This window comes from Stegodyphus dumicola, chromosome 10, assembly GCF_044657685.1.
Source record: "Stegodyphus dumicola isolate Sdum_Otavi_A_Nest chromosome 10, ASM4465768v1".
Lineage (NCBI taxonomy): Eukaryota > Metazoa > Arthropoda > Arachnida > Araneae > Eresidae > Stegodyphus > Stegodyphus dumicola.
In genome coordinates, this window is record NC_140777.1 from 17,307,959 (window position 1) to 17,326,729 (window position 18,771).

General features: G+C 30.6%; 1 protein-coding gene across 1 annotated transcript in view; it reads left to right on the forward strand.

Moving 5' to 3' along the window:
- Positions 1-18,771, forward strand: part of LOC118191493 (centrosomal protein of 192 kDa-like) — a 381,533-nt gene that overhangs the window by 319,644 nt on the left and 43,118 nt on the right. The window contains exons 24-27 of the mRNA XM_085824676.1: positions 812-992; positions 2,622-2,677; positions 10,143-10,255; positions 16,735-16,829. Coding sequence (XP_085680802.1) covers positions 812-992; positions 2,622-2,677; positions 10,143-10,255; positions 16,735-16,829 — 445 coding nt within the window. The remainder of the gene's footprint in view (positions 1-811; positions 993-2,621; positions 2,678-10,142; positions 10,256-16,734; positions 16,830-18,771) is intronic.

An 18,771-nucleotide genomic window follows, 5' to 3' on the forward strand; every position in this document is an offset into this window, starting at 1 on the left:
ACTAAAGGTGAAATTTTCCAGTTATTGGATTTTTTAAAGAAATGTTGAGAGGTGGTAATAAATGAAGATGATATAACAGAAGTTTTTCATTGTGACGACAATGCCCCAATCATCAATCAATTAACGGATTTCGAAATCTGCAGTATGGTTCTAGATCCAGAAAATACGGCTTCTGATAGTGAAAAAAGTGACAGAGAGGTTATTGAAAACAAAAAAAATTTGATTGACAAGTTAGTCGGTATTCTTGATACAGCAATTAGAGGACTTGAACAGTGGAACTATGTCACTGAACAAGAAATTATGTCTGTTTATAGAATTAAAGAGAAAGTATTAGCACAAAAAACGAAGCAACTTAAACAACTTGCATTCAAAGAAATGTTTAATAAAGTAAACAAATAAATATTAAGCTTTTTTTTAATGTAAATTTTGATACCCTTTAGATCATAGTTGCTCTTTATTTCATAAATTACGGTTTCATATTTTTAATTGTATAATTTCTGCATGCCATCTTACCAGATTTAAATTGATTATCTATAATCCGGAATCGTCGAAGTCCCGACAAGTCCGGATTACGGACTTTGTACTGTATATATATATATATTTATTGAAAATATTTTTTGCACGTAACTTAGAATAAGTAATAGCCATTATCAGTATATTTCTGCAAAAATCATAAAATAATTGGCTAGAGGAATGTTTCATTAACTTGAAGCTTCAATTTTTAATTAAGGTTGCTTTAGTTTTATTATAGCTAAAATTATAGAATCATTCTTAGATGTTATCAATAAAAGATGCAATTTTATTTAATTAGATTCCTCTCGGTGGTTATGGTGGCACTGGCAAAATTGAAGCTATTGGATTAACTGTAAAGGAAGGTATTGGACATTGCTTGGACATAAACATTCCTGAAGGAAACAGAATTTATCATGCTAATCTTGTCATTAGTAATACCGGCCATCGTGACTCATTTGTTAAAGTGTTAGTGTCATCAGGTAAGCTAACGATGATTCTTTGAATGTCTTTACTTTTTCACTTCCTTGTACTAAGTAAAGGAAGCATTGGAATCGTGAATATTTTCGGGTATCATATTTCAACAAAAATATCTATTTTGATGGATATCGAGTGCAATTTCATGATGTTTAAGATGACAGAATAAAGGCCTGTTTTTTCCAAAATGGGTTGCTAAAAGGATTTAAAATAAACACATAATTTATCATTAGAAAACTTTTTAATGCCATCTCCGAGGAGCAGAAATTCAATTAAAACCATAAATTATTATAATAAACAAATTTCTTGTACAATATATTTTAATTAGTATTTTTAGACTTCTATTGCAGGAGAAAGGGGGGGGGAACATGAATAAAAAAAATAAAATCAAAAGTAAACGTTTTAAATATTCAGAAAGTATTATTGTCATTGACTGCAGATTAATTGACTTGTCAAGGGGAACAAACCAATCTGCTATCAATTAACAACAACTGAATTAAGCGAGAGTGTTTCGTCATTCTTCCAAGTAAGGTCCCAATTAATATTCTGCAGAGCCAGATCACAAGTCAAGTACAATCTAAATCAATAAAAAGACATTAGTTCATTTGAGCCAAAAGATCTTCCATAAACAAAATAAAGCTAATGCAACTGAACAGGATTCTCACTTTAGAAGAAGCATTCCCGAACACAATAATTTATGGGTTTAATTGAATTTCTGTTCCCTGGCGATGGTATTAAAAAGCTTTCTAATGATATACTGTATGTATATATAAATATACACATCTTATACCCTTAGTAAGTTATTGTTTTTGTTATTATTGTTGATTAAAGCTTTCTTCTACTCATTAAGAAAAAGGAAAAGTTGTTAGGTAATAGCTTTATATATATATATATATATATTAATTATATGTCTTTTAAATTCCAAAATTTAGCATACACATGGGTTTTGAATCCGACTTTTGCTCGCACATCATATTTCAATTCACTTGGCTCTTCTTGCAGTGTAATATCAAGATTAAATAGATCAAATATAGTGAGTTCTACGAGTCATGTTGGCACATTCAGGTTTTCGGCGTGTTGGAAGCGAACATTAAAATCTTTTTAATTTTACATTTGACTTGTATTTAACATTATATCTTCTAAGGAAGTTTGTATTCTCTCTCTCTCTCTCTCTTTTTTTTTTTTTTTTTTTTTTTTTTTTTCCATATTCCTGTGATATTACTTCTTTGTATTGCATATTTGCATTAAAAATTTATATATTTTAAAAAAGTGTTATTGATTTTTAAAAAATACTAAATAATTTTTGTGTATTTTCTCCTTATATGCACTTTTTGATTTCTTTTTTACTACACGATTATATATCAGTAATTATCAATGAATAATATCATCAGTCTCCATAAAAGTAGCAATTATCAGCTTTACAATATTATTATTACTATTTTGTAATCAATGAGATTTTCATTATGCCGATCAGTTGCCGCTGCTTATTCGGCTGTCGACCCCTTGATTATCATTGGTCCCTTTTAAAATTTTATCATTCCCCTGAGCCCACTGGGAATCTCTGCTTTAGAGTATTGCTGTACTTTATTAATCATTTGTTTCACTGAATATATATTTGTGAATAAATTTTATAGATAAGCAAGTGGTTGTGTACCCTAAAGAATTTGTTCTGTTGAAAAATGAAAAAAAGGTATGTATATTTCCTAAATAAAAATCTTTTGTTTCTTTATTTTTTAAAGGGGGAGGCTGATTATTTTTGTGTTTAAATTTAATGTTCTTATTTAATGTTCCCTTTAGTTTCTTATCGTAGCTGTTCATTCATACTTTTTATTTATTTAAACTGTAAAAGGAATATTACAAAATGAAATGATTATATATTTTTTGTGATGAATCTTTATGTGTGAGTGTGTATTATATATCATAATTTCGAAGCGCGGTTGTGATGGCTGCGTGGCACGGCGAGAAGGAGGAGTTGATACCAAACTAGATTTAACCAATTAACATCTTTATTTACAGGCACACTAGAATAATTTCTTGTAGATTGCTTGTAACCATAGTAATTACGATAATTTCTTCTGTGCACGGGTAAAAAGATGCGACGTCATTTCGGGCAGGGAAGCATAAGCGGTGCAGAGTTGTTTGCATGGCAGAAGTTGGGAAAAAAGGGAAAGCGTAGAGCTCGTAACTCAGTATTTATACTTCATAGGTGCAGAAAGTATTCTAAGCTATGATTGATCAATATTGGTTTTAATTACTTTTTTCAAGCAGTGTTATGTAATTTGAAATTATCTCAAATTTGGGAGAAAAGATGAATTTAGGGGGTATAGCACCAAATTTAGAATGCTAATTTTGAGGTCTCCAATTATTTTTTAAAGCAGCCATTGTATTTTGCTATATCTTACATGTAATTTAAAAAATCACAATTATAATTTAAATTAACCTCTAATTCCCTTTAGTCCTCTGTGCGGCATGCTCGGCTTTATCTACTCATGAGATTTTTTGTTACTTGATACATATTAACTTATAATCTAAGATACTTTGTTTTCTTAATTTCTTTAATTATGTAAATGTAATCTTAATGAATATAAATTTATGAAAATAGAGGCTAAAATAAGTAATTATATAAATTTAGCTAATAAATGCTGCATAAATACAGGTCTTCATGACAGATCCAAAAATCTGTGCTGCTCAGAGGGTTAATACTCCCTCTCTGTTTTAAAAATCTTAATAGCTTCTCTAGATTGCATCATTTCTAGATCATTCCATTTTGCATGGTCTGTGCAGCGCTGATGATGTAATAATTGGGAAGTGAAACTTTTAACTTAAACCAAAAGCTTTCTCTTCGTGTGCTTCCATATTGGATAACTATGCACTTTAGTTTCTATCTGTGTGGTGCTTGTAGGCAATTTCGCTGGGCTCGCTTCCAATCGCAATAATATCAAAAAATATAAACGCTCTTGAATAGAGGCATGACTGGAATGCCAGGCGAACTGTGGCCACAAATGTCAATTGGAAATAAAAATGGAATTAAAACTGCCTGGACTGCCTCTTCAATATGGATCTAGGTATTATGCTTCAACATTGCTCCATCCTTTTCTTGTTTTCATTACACACACACACACATATATATGAATAAGATAAAATACTATAATTTGCTACAGCCCTTTTTATAGCTTGGCTTAAGTTTGGCTTTCTGTCCTGAAAATAGTAGCTGCTTATGGTCTCCCATCCCTTTCTCCCCTACTGCCAACCTCTTGAGAGGACTTTCAGCTCATCACATATTTAAAGTGCCCCATTCCGCACAGATGCTATACGTTTGCAAATATTCGTGCATTTAAAAATTTAAAAAGAGGGGTGGTAGAGAAGGAAAAAGAGAGAGAGAGAGAAATAGAAAGGGAAAAAAAGAGAGAGAAAATGGTATGCTTTTAAAAAGGAAAATGGTATGTGAAAGCGAATTAACTTCATCAATTAACTTCATTTAACAATTAATCATCCAGTAATTAGTAAAATGTTTGGACTTGGAACAATTTTCAGGATCACGTGGAAGTTGATAGTTTTGTTGTCTTTGAAGAGTAGTCAGTCGTAGAACAGTATATTCCGACTGTTAATCAGGCACCCTACAAGTGGTGTTATGTAATTCGTTTGAAATTGTAGCATGTGCTTTTTTGAGTTTTAATTTTGACAGGATTTTTTTTAAGTTTATGAATTATGGCAGCTCAAAATAAGACGTTAAATTACAGAGCCAAAAATTTAAAGACTTATGTTTTCAGAACTCTCATGCATTAAAATAGTGATCTCAGATTGGCGGCCTGTGAATACATTTTAATTACGTATTTTTTGCAACAATTTTAATTTTTTTAATAATTGTAATTTTAATTATTTCCATTACTATTAAAAACTATTATGAATAATGTACCAGAAAATCTATAAATTCAGCTAATTAGTTTACAATGTGTTATAAATCTTATTAAAAAAGTTTAAGATACAGATCTGTTTAACTTTTATTTATACTTGTAAAAAAATATAAATATGCTCAGTTACGAATTTTTTGCACCAAGAAGAGTCATTATGTTTGGAAGGACTTTTATATGAAAACAGTTGTTCTCACAGTTAAAACTTATCAAAAAAAGAATCTAGTTGCCAAAGAGCATTTACAACCCATGGTGATGATAATTTTTCTTCAAGTCTACAAATTTATTAGAATTAAAACTCCATCAAATGTCATTCTGTAGTAAGAAATTAAGAAGTTAATAAATATTTATGCACAAACATATGTATTTTAATTTATATTTTAAAGAAGAAGTTAGTAAACAAAAAATAGAGATATCAATTTTTGGATATCTCTGTTTTCTATATAATGGATTATCATTATTTATTCTCAAGGTTTGTCTCACTTGGTAAATTTTCACTGAAAATTTTTTAAAAATTTCACAATTTATTTATTTTTAGTTTAACCCTCTGAGTGGCTCGGGTTTTTGGATCTGTCATGAAGACCTGTTTCTAAAGAGCCTTTATTAGCCAAATTTCTATATTTACCTATTTTAGTCTCTATTTTCATAAACTTGTATTCATTGAGATGACATTTATATTATTAATGAAAGAAAGTAAAATATATCAAGTTATAAGATAGTATATATCAAGTAACAAAATAATCTCATGACTGGATAAAGCTGGCCATGACACTCGGAGGTTTAAAATTAACGTAAGTTCTTCTATGATTAATGAAACATGTTAGAATTATTTAAAATAAATATTAGTCAGCAATATTAATATTTAGCTGTCAGCATATTTGAATAACAAAGTGTAACCAATAAAAATGTCTTGTAGGCATGAAACTTGAGATTTCAGATAGGAAATAAATATAAATTTGAATTTTCCCCTTTTTGTTATTATTACCATTTATGCAAGTTTGATAAATAGTTATTTAGTGGGATTTTAGTCAAATTATTTTTTACTTCTTGATAAACAATTTTCATTCTGCTAAGAATAAAAGTTCTAGTTCAATTGTAGGCATGAAACTTGAGATTTCAGATAGGAAATAAATATAAATTTGAATTTTCCCCTTTTTGTTATTATTACCATTTATGTAAGTTTGATAAATAGTTATTTAGTGGGATTTTAGTCAAATTATTTTTTACTTCTTGATAAACAATTTTCATTCTGCTAAGAATAAAAGTTCTAGTTCAATTGTTTTCAGACTGCATTCAGCTTGCATGCAATTTGAGTTTGAGACCACTGCACTGTAGGTTTCCTCTTCTTTTCGGCTAAAGTAAATGTCGAGAAACCTAGTGAACTGTTAAGTGACTTACGGCTGAGTTCAAATAACTAAAGACATAGACTCGAGAAGGGTTAACTACCCTTTATTTCACTCAAAATAAGATTAACTGTTGACCCCTTTCTCGGGCTTACAACAAAGCCTTCACTCTGGCTTGAAATCAAAGTAAGAACTAAACTGTTATTAACTAAGAGAGACTTGGCTGAAGCTAAACACAAAATGGAACATTGTTGACCATTAATTTAAACTAGCTGGCGAATATCAAAAGGCACATAATATAATATACGGCAGACCGTAACAGCTTCACTTTGAAAGCACTTTGAAATTAAAATAACTGTTATAAAATTAAAATATACTTTACAGCATTAAAAAGACATTTAAATTTTTGCAAGTCAAGTCATGCACTTGCACTGTATGCAACGAAGACTTTCCAGTTTTTCACAAAGAAATGACAACTATAATTTTCCTCCGAGACATAAAGGAATTAGAGTAGTAAAACTGAAAGAGTATCAGATTTCTTCTTAAAAGCCTAAAATAGGATAATGGTATAAAAGTTGAATGCACTGGACTATTTTTAATTAGACTATTCAAAATTATGGTAGCGTTCTGTTATCAGGTGCAGAGTCATTGCCACATGTCTTGCACACACTCCAAGAGATTGCTTTGTGTGAAATTGTCAATGTTTGCTTTTTTTTTTTTTTAAGTAGGAGAATATCTTTTTAAAATTGGCAATATGAACATAAACTCTAAAGATGTAATGGTCACTTGTGTTTTTATTATTATTATGAAATAGATATGAAAATTTGGAACTTACTCAACGATGAAACATTTGTATAGTCATTAGGATTTTGTGAAGCAGGAAATGTGAAAAATGAACAATGCCCTCGCCGGGACTCGAACCTAGACCTCTCGAATATGCACCGAATGTGCGACCATTACACCATGAAGGCATATGCAGAAAGGAGGGAGAAAATAACTTTTTATATAATCTCCCTTTTATAGGGCGACTGGGGATAAGGGAACCCAATGCCAAATCCTTGTAGTGAAAAATCATCATCCACTACTTTTTCGTTTGGACACCACTGTAGAGTCGTTAGGTTATTTTGAAGCAGGAGTACAGGAAAAATTAGCAGTACCTTCGCCTGGACTCGAACCTGGATCTCTTGAATAGGCACCAAGTGTGCTACCGTTATACCACAAAGATATGCAGAAAGGAGGGAGAAAATACTTTATACATCTTCCATACCTTCTACAGGAATGAGGAATTATTCACTCTGTAAGAAAGTGCACGAAAAACCATAAAATGAAGCTCTACTTCAGTTCAAAGAAAGCACCAAAATGGAGATGTAAAGATGTGACACGTTGAAGAAAAAAGACATTACTTTCTCAAAATTGGTTTGAAGATCTAGAATCAGTTTTTTAACGACAATTCATTTTATTTACGCATGGTGTTTAGAATTTACTTCCGTTGAATTTTGTCAGAATCAACTTGGTATGAACCTTTGTACTGTTGTTAATTTGAATAGTTATATAGTAGTCTGGGGCTACGCATTAATGCTTAGACTGTCAGTTAAAATAAGATGCACTGGAAATATTATCACAGTTGATGAAAGTCTGTTTTTGCATCGAAAAAACAACATTGATTGAGTATGTAGCAGAATTTGCTAAGGAACAGTTTTAGTTGCTCTGCGAGAACTTTGCTTAAAGTTATTGAAGAAAATACTATTGATTGCACTATAATATACTCGGACTGCTGGAAAAAGTATAATACTGAAGAATTACGAGAGGCTGGATATGAATATTTCTGCATTAACCATAAATATAATTTTATCGATCCCAATATTAGTGTCATTAGCAACCTGTCGAAAGGTTATGTCAGTGTGAAATGGCGAAATAAACATCCATGCGGCACTAACTGTAACCAGTTAGATTCTTATTTAAGTGAGTTTATGTGGTAGTAAAATCATGCTAAAATGCAAATGTTACCAGACATTTTAAATGATATCTGCAGTTTCATGTCTCCGCATTAATCCTAATTTTCTGATTTCTTTGCCAAGTTGTTTAGTTTGCATTAAAATTTTTAAAGTTTGCAAATGTCTTTTATTTTTCCCTTTAGATTTTCAACATAACTACATTGTAAATATTTTGGCGACTATTTTTATGCTTCGAATTTTTCACTAAATCATCAGTTTTTGGCAATATCTGAATCCAATGCTAATAACAGAGCAGTACAAAAATAACTTTTTAAGGCAATGTTTCCAAATTCTTGCATTGCTAAAATAATTTAGGAATGAGCATTCCTAATGTACTGCAATTGCAAAAACACTTGCAGAAAGTACTTTTTTCACTATTGTAGTAATATATCATTTGCTCTTAGTAATGATAACAAAATATACCGTTTGAATGTTTTTCAATTGCATTTGTTTTGACTGAATCATAGGTTCTCTAACATTGGAAACATGCATATAGTTAAATTATTCCAGATGTTAAATTTCTGTGTCATTGTACTTGGCTCTGCAAAGTCACTTAGATTTGTTCCCAGAACCCAGTGCAACAGTATCAAAAAATTTTCATGATTTTTAAGTATTCTGGGTAAGAAGGTATATTTGGCAATTCCATAATTTTGTCAATTTTACTTTTCTTCAGTACACTATGGTCTACTTCATCTAGGATTGTTAGTTTTGTTTGCAGACCTATGTCTGTCCGTTTCCTCTTGGCCTGACTTACTCTTTTACTCTTGCAACTAAACATTAGTTGTTGCTTCCTGAAAACTACCAGGATGCCATCTACAGGACTTTTTAAGTTCATGTCAAATAAAAAAAAAAAAAAATCTAATGATGCAATAGACTAAAAAAACTCATAATTCAGGCTAATTTGCATTAAACGACCAAACTTCTTTATAAGATCATGTACATTACTGCTGGGACCAAAGTTTTGTTCATGTTTACCAAGTGTTTGCCTTAAGGGGGGAGGGGTTATTGCATTTCCTACTATCATACTTGCATTTTTAATAACGCATAATCACAATGCATAATATTCAAATGCAATGCATGAAAGTAATTTTTCTCTTATTAAAAAACTGCATTTTAACCTAATTTAGTTGTGAAAACATTTGAAGCAATTTGTGCTGAAAAAGTAAACATTACAGGCACATAAAGAATATCATAGAAAAGCATTCTCTGGTTTAGAACTTGTTAATCATATATTAATTTAGAAGTCAAACAACAAAAATCAGCATTATATTTTCAAAAGTTTGTTCTCAGAAGTAATTAATTTTTGAAAATATAGCGCTGATTTTTGTTGTTTGACTTCTAAATTAATATTTGTTCAACGTGTTATTGTATCTTAATTGTTCAGCATATATTTAGAAATCTTTACATTTGTAGTGTGTGTGGAAAAAATTACAAGTATTTTTGATAATAAATTATATGTACATTCTTGTCTCTATCTAGAATTTTTTTTAAATAATTTTCCTGAAGAAAGCAGAACCTCATAACGAAATATGTCTTATTGATTCTGATTTCCCTTTCATCTGATAGTGATTTAATATATTCATTTCAAAAATATTGTTTAATACAGTGATATTTCTATTTGAGTACTAAAATGAAAATATTTAATTAAACTTGCATATAATTTACTAGTTTTTTATATTTATGGATTTTATGTTAAATGTTGAGTAGTTAATTAAAAAATGCATTGTGCATTTTTTTAAAGTTGTAAAAGTATTGTTCACACTTTGACTCCTGTAAAGTTATGCTATCAGTTGGAGTCTTATGTATCTCTCATCAAAATCTTAATTGATTGCTTCATATGTATATAAAGATCATCCTTTTTTATATCATAAATTTAAATGTGTTAACTACTGCTTTAATTTTTTTAGACTCTAATTATTACTGTAAACTGTCTAAAAGGCTGCAATGAATGTGGTATTTCTGGTGATGGAATTATTACTATATTATATGGGGATGAAATTATGAGACAACAAATAAGAAGGTATGTTATTCATTTTTATATGTTCAGGTGTAAACTTTTCTGTAACTGCAACAGAAATTTTTATATGTGATTAAACTTGGTTTAATATTAAAAACAGTTTCATTTTTCTTCTTGCATTTTAATTATTTTTCTAATGTTCATAAATTACACTGCATGATCAAAAGTATCCAGAAACCCCTCGTAATAGTGTATTCTGCGAGCGATGTCAATCCTCTGGCTCCCAGACAAGTTTGCAATGGTTATTTCAAAGACAGAAAAGTACAATGAGAGGAAAACGCAAGCTAAATGATTTTAAACACAGGGAAGTGGTTGGTTTTCACTGCTATGGAAAGTGTGTTCGGCAACTTCTGCTTTGTTAGGAGTATCGCAATCTATTGTACATGATGCTGTCATTAAGTGGGAATATGCAGGGGCTACAGCTAGGCAGCAAAGATGTGCTAGACCAGGTTCTTCTGCAGACAGGGAGTGCAGAGAGTTCTGAAAGTTAAATGGTATGAGCAAAAAAAATTCATCAGGAATGACAAGAAACCTCTGGATGCAACATCAGCACAACGACAGTTCATCACAAACTTTGAACTTCTGGCTTTCACAGCAAAGTGATGAACTGAGGTATACTATCTATAAATCCAATGGTAGAGTTTAGGGTGGACATTGCCTGGTGAATGCTCTTTAACTGACTGGGCCTTTTGGCAGCAGTGTGGAGAAGGTCCATTCCTGTTTCAATACGATTGCACTACTGTCCATACTGAATGACCTGTGCATATTTGGTGTGCAGACAAAGGAGTTCAGAAACTGGACTAGCTATTTAGAGCTGAGACTCGAATCCAAAAGAACAGGTGTGGGATGTATCAGAAGATCAAGAGTCATCTAGGCTGCATCACTCCAAGTCTCATCGAACTGACCGGTTTTCTTCTACAAGAAAGGTGTGCAATTCCTGCTGAAACATATTTCAAAGACTAGTCCGCAGCTTTTACTGTAGTAAAAGCTGGCTCAACCTTATATTAATTTGTCACTTATCTGTGGGAGAAAAAAAACATACAGATGTCCAGATCCTTTTGATCATATAGTGTATTTCTTAAATGTATTTGAATACACATTATTCAAATATTTTTTTTTTTTTTTAAATCTATAAAGTATGTGAAAATCCCCTTCCCTTTGCCATTTATTCTTAAAATGCTCTCATGGAACTATTGTGTAAATATCAGTCATTTATAATTATTTAAAAAAATTGAATACTAATTTAATATTATTAAGCCTCATTAGCATTGTGTGAATTATTTAAAAATGTCATTATTTGCAGTTATTTGTATACTATGCATTTCGAAGAAATATTTTCTGTGAGACTTCCACAAATGGCCTGGTGATATAAATTAAATGCACAGATAAATGTTTGATTCTTCTTCAGTAAAACCATATCATATGGCTTTTTTTTTTTTTTTTTTTTTTTTTTTCTTAGTGCCAAACGTTGCCAGTTTGGTTTAATTTCCTTTCGAGAATTAATTGTCTTGATAAATTAATAGCCATCACTCATGCAACAACACTGTTCATCTTATCTTTTTTTTTTTTTTTTTGGCACCAGGGGTGCTATTAGTCTTGATTTTCACTTTTCAAATAAAAGGATGTTGCCACCAAATGCTATTGCCATATATTACTTTTAAAGAAATAATAGAGCAAATACAAAAAAGTTTATGGCAACACTTAAAACTCTTTCAAAAGTTCCAAAGATATGCTGTTTTTAAATATCTTATGCTTTTTCTGTTGAATTTTGCAGGGCATAGGTGCAAAGAAATTAATGTTTAATAAATAAAGTTAGAAAGGCCAAAAACTTTATACTAAACATACAAAAATAGTCATGCAAGTCATCTCACTAAGGAAACTGAGCATTGGTATGATGAACTGATAAAAGATGAAAAAAATATTGCTGGCAACACTTAACACTCTTTTGGGAATTCTAAAAATTAGCTGCTTTTAAAAATTTTATGATTTTGCTGTGGAATTTTATGTGGTGTAAGTGTGGTTAATAATATAGTTAAAAGGACCCCCTAAAAAAAACTGTGCATTGACATGATGAACTGAGAAAAGATTGAAAAGAATAAAAGAATGTATGACAATACTTACACTCTACGGAATTTAAAAAATAGACTGCTTTTAAACATCCTACAATTTTACTGTTAATTTTATGTTCCATAACTGGGGGGGGGGAACTATGTTTAATAATAAAGAAGATAAAAAAAGCTGCATTAGCAGGTGTGAGTCTAAGAGAAACTGCTAAACTGAGAGCTGAATGAAAGTGTAAAAAGATCTGGGATTTCCTCCCTTGTCATTTAACTGCAATGGATTCCATTATTTGGCATTCAGAATATTTCGCAGAAATCATTTTTATTTCATTGATTTGGCTGCTCTGAACAACTGGCTGTCATACCTAATTGATTGCTTGTTGGGTAATGCAGAATGGCATTATAAATGATAGTGAGGCACTGCTTGCCAATATTTATTCTTATTTAATTGAATTAATTTTGTTGCATGCACGAAGTATGCCTTGCTATGCTAAAGGCCATAATGCTTGCTGTTTAGTATTTTATGGTTTATTTAGTCCAAAGGGGCAATTTGTCCAGAAGGACTATGAATTTCGTTTTTGCATTTTACATTGATTAACTACAAGTGTTGGTTTCGCCCTGTATTGCATTTAATGAAATTAAATAATGAAGAATCTGCATAAATGTTTGTATGTTTCTCGCACTGTAATAAAACAACGGTACCTAGAGCCATCCAATTTTGAATAACGTAATCCTCTTGCGAATATGGGCATCTGGAAGCCCAAATTTGGAATTTGTTTATTATCGATTTCATATTTTGTAAAACTTTAATGAATTTTTGATTAAAAAACTCAACGATTTCAAAGAGAGCAATGGCAACGATGTACAGAAAAAAACATTTTTATCTCCAGTGCGCGAGACAATGTATTGGAAATTCTAAAGATATACTCAATTTAAAACTATTTTGAGATATTGCTCTTGAACTGAATTTTATGGTTTAAGTACAAAGAACATGATATTTAATAAATAAAGGTAGCACACAAAATGTTAAAGAAAACACCCCTTTAGATGTAATTTAAAATAATTTAAAATCTGAAACTTTTCAGATTTTATTTATTTATTTTTTAGTGTCAAGTTTATTAATAGTTATTTTTTATTTAGTTATTTAAGATTAAGTAAATATTGCTACTGTTTGTGTATTTGTTCTTATTTCATGTTTTTTTAAGAAGTTTTCAGGAAAAGTCAATGTACATCAAGAGAAAAAATGTCTTAAATTTAGTAAAAAAGGGGGGAAAATTTAAAAGGGGGGGGTGAATCGAAATACAGAAGTATGGCACGAAATGCCCATGAGGCTTTAAAGGAATAAGTACCATTTATTTATTTATTTATTTTAAGGGAAAAAAATACCTCATGTTCCGCAAGGTAGGCCATCGGGCTTACAGAAAAAGTAAATAACTCAGTAATATAAAAGAGATATAATACATAATACATAGTTGCCAATTCTTCCAATTTGTTTTTGTTAATCTTAATTTTTAACCTTTACTAAAACCTGAATTGGGAAAATTTCATTCCTTTACTCCTAGTGATTTTTAGCATGGATTTTCTTATCAAATTTTGTTTTATTTGGATTTTTTTTTAACCTACTGCAGATATTTGTAGAATTTTATATTAAGATTAACTAATATTTAGTTAGCTGATATTTATTTGTATTTAATTTTGTTTTACATCAATGTATAGTACATTATTAAGTTTATTCATACAGTAGCATGTGCGTTAATTATTAGTTTCATTTTCTAAGTGCTTACTTAATGACTTTCCTGCTTAAGATTTCTTGAGTATTAAGAAAATTACAAAATGAAATTAATTGATAAACATTTAGAATATCTAATTCAGAAGACCTAAATCATACATTATAAGAGAAATTTAAATCAATTTCAAGTTCTCTGGGGATGATGCCATTATGACACACGAAAAATATCCTGAAAACTTTAACTTGGGACATGAAAACCTTCCACTAGTTCATATTTAGAGGTTGGCAGTTGTGGTAATGTCTAGATGAGGGAATAAGAAATATGTATAATAAAACAAATACAGTACAAAGTCTGAAATCCGGACTCGTAGGGACTTTGGCGATTCCGGATTTGGGATTTTTCCGGATATCAGATCATCAGTTTAAATCTAGTAAAATGGCATGTAGAAATTATAAAACTAAAAATATGAAATCGTGATTTATGAAATAATGAAGTACTTATGATCTAAAGGGTATCAAAATTTACAAAAAAAAAAAAAAAAAAAAAAAAAAAGCTGAATGTTTATTTTTTTACCTTATTAAACATTTCTTGTTTAAGTTGCTTCGTTTTTGTGCTAATACTTTCTCTTTAATTTTGTAGACAGACATAATCTCTTGTTTAGTTACATAGTTGAAGTCCTGTAACTGCTGTTTCGAGAATTCCGACTAACTTGTCAATCGAAATTTTCTTGTTTTCACATGCTTAAGGCTTATCAGAGTTTCTTCATTGTCGGTAGCGGTATTTTCTGGATTTAGAACCATACTAGGGATTTCACCATTCAATTGAGAAGCATTGTCATCACAATGAAAAACTTCTTTTATATCATCTTCATTTATTACCGCTTCTCCACATTTCTTTACAAAATCCGTTAATTGGAAAATTTCACCTTTGTTTAGCGATATCCGAAAATCTTTAAAATTAGCGGCTATCATCATCAAATTTAGCTATCCTTCACTATACATATTTGGCTATGCATCATGAGCTTGACGACTAACGACAAGTTGTTCCGTTAAATTTTATCTTGCTTCCATCGCACACTGAGACAATTAAGCCTGAATTGTATTTGTTTATTTTACATGTGTCTATTTCTTGCACATGCTTAAGGCTTATCAGAGTTCTGACTAAATAAATTCCCACATATACTTAAGCCTTATTAAGGGCCGGCGTTTCTAAATTCTGCGACCCAGTGCGGCCATACGAGGTCTGCCGCTGGTTCTAGGTTTATGTGAATAACACATCAGTTATTTTTAATTCAAATAGCCCTAAATGTAATCTTTGGGTCTATGAGTATCATCATCAAAATCTATTTTTAGCATATGGAAAGAAATTTTTGGTAAATTTTTCCTTGTCAACATTTTTTAGCTCAAACTTATATCTGTAATCATTGCCAAGCTTAATGTGAACATAAAAGGTTACCATACACCTTTTTTATTCAATTACTAACATAAAATAAATTGTTTAGGCTTCTCTACATGAGTCATTACTCAAGTTGTCATGTTTTGATAAACATGCATTGCTGAAAGGAAAGGAATAATGATTTGCCGGGTTGGCATCAAATCAACGATATATCTATGTTTGAATGCTTTGGTTCGAGATGCGTGCCAAGCAGATATGCAGCAACGGAGCCAATTTACTGATCGTACAAATTTATGCTAAAATGATTGTTTCTTCAATAACAGTGTATTTTATTTACTGTTGAAGTGAAATTAAGAATCAGGACTCTCAAGATGTTTTATTATGTGCAGAGGGGGAAATCAAGTGTGCATGTGTAAAGCCTATGAGAAAACGTTGGTGGTGGTTTTGAGGTCTGGATTTTAGATCATTTCAGATAATGGAAGTCCAGATTTTAGACTTTGTACTGTATTACCATAATAAGAACACTCAAGTATAATACTAAGAGGAATTGTATATCATCATCATAATACAATAATCCTAATAAACTAATGGGTTAAATAATAATTTAAGAGACTTAACAATAACACGATACATTATTCCATAAAATGATAATATGTAGGTAAAATATAATAATATATATAAAAAAAGCTAATGGAATATACATAAAACTACTACTAAAAGCTTAATAAAGTTGTGCAAGATGGCAAAAGCATCAGAACATTTGACAAGATTTTTAATAGTTACGTCTGTTTTTAATCAAATAAACTAGAGTTTAGACTAGAAACTGGATAGTTTAAGTCTCTATATTATGATAATTTATGGTGAAATAATTAATACCATAGCAAGTTCCATAGCGTTTTTCATTGCTGTTTTTATTACTTTATTTTAAAGATATAATTTTACGTTCTGTATCTTGAATTCCTAGAGAATCAGTTCTAAGTTAATTGTAAGTGTTTAGCTTGAAATTGTTTTAGGAATTAAACTTTAATCAATATCCAAAGATTAGATTGCCAATCCTCCTCCCAGTTTTATATTTTTACAGGGCACAGCAAAATGAACAGACAGCCAGAGCTGTATTTATATTGACAAAAAGTAGCTAAGTTGGCAAGAAATCGCCAAATTGATGTTATTTGTCAACTTGTTGACTATTGTTTTGTAAACATTTTGAATTTTTTTTTAATGGTAAGCACTTTGAAATGTTAAAGTGTAATCTGAAATCTTCAGGTTTTATATATTTATTTATTTTCATTTTATTTAGAATTGGAAGCCAAAATTTGAGGATATCTGCCAATGACCCTCTGCATAACATAAATTTTGATATTTATTATGAAGGAGAAGAAAAAGCTATATATGGTAAAACTCTTCTCTTTTTTTTTTTTTTTTTTTCTTTTCTTTTCTTTCCCACTCTGAATGAATGGATGTTTTAATTGAGAAAAAAAATACTGCATTTCTGGGGAATAAAATGCAGGGATATTGTTTTTAATATCTTAGCTATTAAGATTCTAATTTCATTTGGTCTATTCCAAACCACTGTATACTTCAACTAGTAATACTTGTCAAAAACAAAATCCAACATTAAGAATCAGTCTAAATTTGGTACTTACGTATTATCGCAACCAGGTTGGCGCTATTTGTAAGTTTGACTAAAAAAGTATGAATAGAAAGAAAATGTACATTTATTAATTACAGATAATTTTTAATACAGTTTTTTATATTATTTTGTTTTAAAATATAAAATAGCAATTAAACCCTTCCGGTTTCGAATTTTAATAAGCTGCAGAATTATTTTTTCGGCAGAAATCTTTTGGCTATTTCTTTTAGCACTGATTGAAAACCGTATTCGCCATAACCATGTACACGTCGACTTATTTTTACTTAAAAAAACATCCCAGAATTGCACAAAAATGGCATTTGCGCATTTTTGACTCTTGACTTTATCCATGTACACTGCTATTTTCTCATAAATTACAAAAATTTGAATGAAAATGCAGGACAATTTTGTGAATCTCCACATGCTCTTTTTACAAAACTACGTATTACACGTAGGGTTGCCAAATTTCACAATTTATGCGAATTTTGGCCTGGTTGCGTTAATACGTAAGTACCCTAAATTTTAAAAAAAAATTTTTGCAGTACTAGTTTTGATAATTTTTAAACTACCTTCTTCAGCTGCTAAGTGCAAATGAACCAAATAAAGGGTAAAGAAAGATAAGATAAGGATAGAGATAAGAAAAGTTGGACAGAAGTTAAGCTACTGGCACCATCTGTTGATGAAACAAGAAAAACTAAAACAAAATTTCTTTAAAGGCTGAAGGTAAAAATGGTTTGCAATTGTGGTCATTAACTAGAACAGAAATGTTTTTTTGGATGTGAAACACTTCTAAAAAATCTAATTCGCCAAGGGAGAATGTTTTCTGAAAAATTTTGGCTGCAGAAAAATGGAAAGTGTGATTTTTCATTCCAACAATGCTGAGTAACAGCGAATTTCTGTGTTTCCTTTTTTCTAACATATGCCTCATGTTCTTTAACACGAAATTTTAAGGCTCTTTTTGTTTGACCAATGTAAATTAAACCACACTGGCAAGGAATCCTGTAAATATCCCAGAAATTCGTATCCGGAATGGAGTCCTTAAGCATGGAACTAGGAATTTTATTGATAGGACAGAAAACAACCCCAAAAGTTAAATTTCTGCAAAATACATGCAATTTTACAGCAGATTGGCGGAAAGAAAGGAATGACAACGGAATTCTTAAAATCACCTAAAAACAGGATTGTACCTTTTGATGTGTTCCAATGAGAATTTTTTGAATGCGTGGTTAATAATGTTGGGTGAAAAGCCCTTGTCAATAGCAACTACTTTTAAATAATTTACTTCTTGATCAAGAGCAAATTTGAAGAAGCAAACTTAAAGTGCGTGGAAAAACAAAGAAATAAAATGAAGCTAACTGCTGTTTCGTCGGATGACATGGTTTGAAGTGTGGTGGAAGGCAAACTAATGAAGGTTTATGGTAAACAGTAATACTGAAGTGAGATATGTCACGTGTGACCAAAATGTCGAGGAACGGGAGAGAATTGGATGTCTCAAGTTCAAAAGTGAACTGAATAGCAGGATCAGTGGAATTCATTATTGGCCAAAATTATTCAGAAAACATCTTCCATTGGTGAGTTAAGATTTTTAGAAGCACTTCACATCCACACACACACACACACACACACAAAAAAAAAAAAAAAAAAAAAAATCTGTTCTAGTTAATGACCTAATTGCAATCCATCTTTACCTTCAGCCTTTAAAGA